This window comes from Monopterus albus, unplaced genomic scaffold (assembly GCF_001952655.1).
Source record: "Monopterus albus unplaced genomic scaffold, M_albus_1.0 scaffold59.1, whole genome shotgun sequence".
NCBI classification, from domain to species: domain Eukaryota; kingdom Metazoa; phylum Chordata; class Actinopteri; order Synbranchiformes; family Synbranchidae; genus Monopterus; species Monopterus albus.
The window spans coordinates 1535335-1539973 of record NW_018127939.1 but is presented as its reverse complement, the minus strand read 5'-3'; the positions used below and the strand labels follow the sequence as shown (position 1 = coordinate 1539973).

General features: G+C 39.4%; 1 protein-coding gene across 1 annotated transcript in view; it reads right to left on the bottom strand.

Moving 5' to 3' along the window:
- cracr2aa (calcium release activated channel regulator 2Aa) overlaps positions 1-4639 on the bottom strand; it is an 18726-nt gene that overhangs the window by 8535 nt on the left and 5552 nt on the right. Inside the window, exons 3-7 of the mRNA XM_020603022.1 lie at positions 3758-3869; positions 3482-3656; positions 2065-2211; positions 1608-1698; positions 1407-1502 (exon numbers count right to left, since the gene is read on the bottom strand). Coding sequence (XP_020458678.1) covers positions 1407-1502; positions 1608-1698; positions 2065-2211; positions 3482-3656; positions 3758-3869 — 621 coding nt within the window. The remainder of the gene's footprint in view (positions 1-1406; positions 1503-1607; positions 1699-2064; positions 2212-3481; positions 3657-3757; positions 3870-4639) is intronic.

Genomic DNA, 4639 nt, shown 5'->3' with positions numbered 1-4639 from the left:
TAATTGCACAATGACTCTGCTGCACATGCTGCTCCCATGTAGCATACATTCTGTTATATTCTTATATATTTTATATTATATTGCTGCATCTGTTGCTGCTTAAAGTGCCTTAGATTTTGTGTTATTTATCTACTTTATATTTCATTTGTGTTTTGTGGCATTCATGTAGACGGCAAAGTAAGAATTTCATTGTACAGGGAAACACGTTTCCTAACTGTACATATGACAAAATAAACACTTTGAACATAAAATGTTTTTACAGCTGTAATAGACCACAGTTCTCCACAAACAGGTAATGTAACACAATCCAGGAGACTGAGATGTGAGCTGGATAGAAATGCTCAACATGAGGTTTAATGTGAGAAGACTTCAAACAAAAGACAACCCTGAAGAGTGAAACAATAAACAGACAAAAAAAAAAAAAAAAAAAACTAGCAAAAAAACCAAAGAGGACAAAGAGGACAACAGAGACCTGGCACAGAGTAGCCTAACACTGGTTGCCACAATGGGAATAGCACACAACTGGACCAAACCAGTCTCAGAAATAAAACACAGATGAGAATAGTTGTAATTAATACTCTAGACTGGGTGAGGGGACAGGTTGGAGGGTCCTTGCCTGATCAGGTGGACGGGATGCAGTCAGAGTGCCAGTGGAGGAGGAGGGCCTGGACACCCTTACAAGTGAACATTTGGTAAACGGCTAACATACAGTACTGATTAGAGATGCTAAGGATCTGTGAATTGAAGAAGAGTCCCCGTTGGCCCAACCAGAATTAGTATCACTTCACTAATTAGCCTTAAAAGCCTGAGTGCAAGTCTGCCAGTGGAGATGTGGCAAAACCTATTAACATCTATCAGTACTTACCAACAAAAGCTGCTGCTGCTGCTGATGCAGAGCTGGCTCATTTAAGAATCACTGATTAAATTGTTTCTGATACAAGTATCAAAATCAAACCTCTATATACAGTAACTGAGCTTTAAAAGACAAATATTGCTGCTTCATCAATCTGCTCTTTCACAACAGATGGACTGTGGGAATGTTGCCTTTATATTTAAACCTATCAAGTATAATTTTTTATTCTAGCAAGTAAACCCAATTATGTATTGGACAACATTCAATACCATTAAATACTTCCAATCTTCATAGATGTTTTGTATTGAAACGTATTGGAATACACACATATATTTAGACACTGGGCATAAATATTTATTTTATAGTTAGTTGATGATATATTAATAGCTGCCTTGATGGCACAGTGGCACTAAATCACTATTAGCTTTTGTAAAGCATTGTCATCATGTTAATGTGCCTTGTGCTGAACTTACCTACAGAACAACAGCAGCATGCATTTAAGTAATAGACTAAGAATACTGTAGTGCACTCTAGGTGAGTGAGTAGATCTCACCTTTCTCTGTTTCAGGAAGAGCTGGTCCAGTTCATTCTCTTTGCTGGACAGCTGCAGCTCCAGGTCTTGACTCCGAGACAAAAATTGCTCATGGTCCTTTAGTGCAGGGATAAAGATTAAAGTACAAGGGTGAGAAGGAAGAACATGTACAGTATTTTAAAGAATTAACAACAAACATTAACATTCCTAATAGCTTTGTACCTGCAGCACAATTTTGTCTTTTTCTGTTTTTATTTGTTGTTCCATTTCTTCATACAGGCGCTGGATCTCATCATCATATGTGGCCGTTTTCCTGTAGAGATACAATTCAGGTGTGATAATGTGCTATTTACAGTGTTTACCTCACATGATACATGTAAGTGAAACAACTAGAACAACACTAACTTATATTACAGTGCTGAACAACAACACATCTATGAAAGCCATCATTACAGAAAACAAAGCATGGGGATGGTTACACAGAAATCTTTAAATGATTATGGTGTAATTGTGATGATGAGGATGGTTACACAGAAATCTTTAAATGACATACTAATTATGAAGCCACTTCACTGTTCATTTTAGTCAACTAAATATTATTCAGTGGAGACCTAAAATGCAACATCTGATCCTTCCATGCTGGCTGATTATCAAAAATACAAAGATGTCCTGCCCTGACCTTTTCAGAGCACTCTCTATAGCCCTCTTCTCCTGGTCAGCTTCTAGGATTTGGAATGTCACTCTGGCCAAGAGGTCCTCAAAGTTTGATAAAAGGTGTGGTTCATCTCGACGCAGCTGAGCCCACAAACTGCGCACCTCAGCAGGACTGATGAGACAGAATGGAGGAGGAGATGGGATCAGAGGTAACTAAGTCCAATTTCATTAATGACATTTGCAGTCTTTGTCAGTGGAGTCTCACTCAAGATTTATTATTCTTTTCTAGAACATAAATAGAAATAGTGTGGTGAGGACATGAGTGGAAGTTACACCACAGCAACAATTCAACACAATCAAACCCAGAGGCAGCTCAGGTACCAGATTATAGTCTGCATGATGTTCTTTGCCTTGAAGAATCTATTTATTATTACAGGAACAAACTGGACGCTTGTTGTAACTGCTCTTCAATCAATGCAAAGCGAAAACCTCTGGCACAGCTTCACCCACTGCACAGATGAGATCAAACTAATTGAAGAGGTTAAACTCTAGCAACACTTGCACTTTATTGTGGGACCAACACATTTCGGGTTGCACTCAAAAGACTTTAAAAACTTCAAAACGCTGAATATAAACAACAAATTAATTACTGACGTCTGCATTAAAATAAGTTGAGACCATCAAAACTGTGTGATGACATAAATGTAATCATGTTTCCACAAGAAACAATGTAATATCCCTGGGAACTATGATAAGGCAGGAAAGTCAAACAACTCCTCAACTCTTTTCAATAGTTACAAACATTTTTCCTTAAAGTATGGCCAATGTCAATATCATTTAGTGCTGCACAACCTGATCTGATCTAAAATGTCATCTCCAGCTGTATCCAGGTAGGCGGAAGTCAATAAGCTGAGTAAATTGGGCAAATGGCAAGTAAACTACTGCTTACTGTTATTAACTTGGAGTTGTTTGTTAAAGGTGAGGCTAGTCATGCATTTCCTGAGATCCTGCTATTAATTACATTTAGCCAAACAATGCAATGTCCAAAAAGACTTCAACTAGAGTTACTAGTAATGTTTTAATGTGTATAAAACCAATAAGAGGAATGTTCACAGTACTTGTAATAATTAATTTAGATTTGTTTGTGAAGGACTTTTAATTGCAGCTGTTTACTGAAGGTACACCATCTTCCAAAACACTTAGGTTTTTTAAAATGTTCTATGTTTCAAATGCAATCATATTAAGAAGACTTGGATATTTCAGCAGTCATACTACAGAGAGGGAGAGCACATATTACACACAGAGGGAGTACAGGAACAGCTTTTCCAGCTCTTCTTTAGTTTGCACATCTCATTATAACCCCAGGCTAAGCCACTTAAAATATAGTGTAGACTTAAAGGAAATGTTGACAAAGTATTCAAAGACACTGGCACAGTACTCACTCTTCAAATACACTGTTGGCTCCAAGGCGCTCCATAAGCATGCAAAAGTGTTTCTCTTCTTCATCCTCGTCTTCTCTTGCCAAGCTCTGGTACAGAACCTCTGGCGGGCTCTCACAGGGATTCTTCTCCTCTATGCCTTCCACTACAGAAACCTTCCGGCCGAATAAAAACTCACCTAGAAACATCAAAAGCTTAAGTGCACAGTCAAAGCATCACACTCCCATCACTGATGATACTAGAAGCACAGTTACAAGCAGAATGATTATATAAACCTACTAAAGCCTGAGGAGAACTCGTCCAGGGTAAGGTATCCATTTTTATCAGTATCAAGGGTATCGAAGACATTCTCCAACTCTTCTGCACTGAGAGGGAGCTCACCGTTCAGCCTCTGTTTAACAAGAAAAAAAACACAGCTGCTATTGGCAAGAACAAAGCTTCAAGGACATTAACTATACTGTAGCTATAACAACTGTTACCTGAGACTTATGAGTTCAGTCTTTTGCACAGTGGTGATCATGTGCTACAAGGCACTTGATGCTAGTCCTCTATAGTTTTAATCCCCCCTAAACCTTGAAATTTGATTAAAATGGTTCTAATAACATAGGATGTGAGCTATATTCCAAATTACCTCCAAGTCTTCTGTTAATCAGAAAATGTTCAAATCATATGCATCCTCTTCAGTAGCACAGTGCTTCACACTCATACAGTGAAACACAATTACACCTGGCACCTTCCCAGTGCAGTTACAGTCTTCAGTGACTGACCACTGGTCAGCTCCACTGTAACAAATGAGCTTTTTACCTAAAAATTTTCAGTAAACTGAGATACTGCAGGTTTGACAAACAACACTTTGACAACCAACCCCCCCCCCCCCCCCCCCCCACCTCAGACCCAGCAGCTGCTCCCCCGACAATCACCACCCTTCCCAGCCCCCCACTGCTAACGATGTGTGAAAAGGATGTGCGTGGCCTCTTTAAAAAACAAAAGATCAGAAAGGCACCAGGCCCAGATGACATCACCACTCCTGCCTGAAAGTGTGTGCTGATCAGCTGGTCCCCATCTTCACACTCATCTTCAACAGGTCACTGCAGCTGTGGAAAGTCCCCTCCTGCTTCAAATGCTCCACCATCATCCCAGTCCCCAAGAAAACCTCCATCA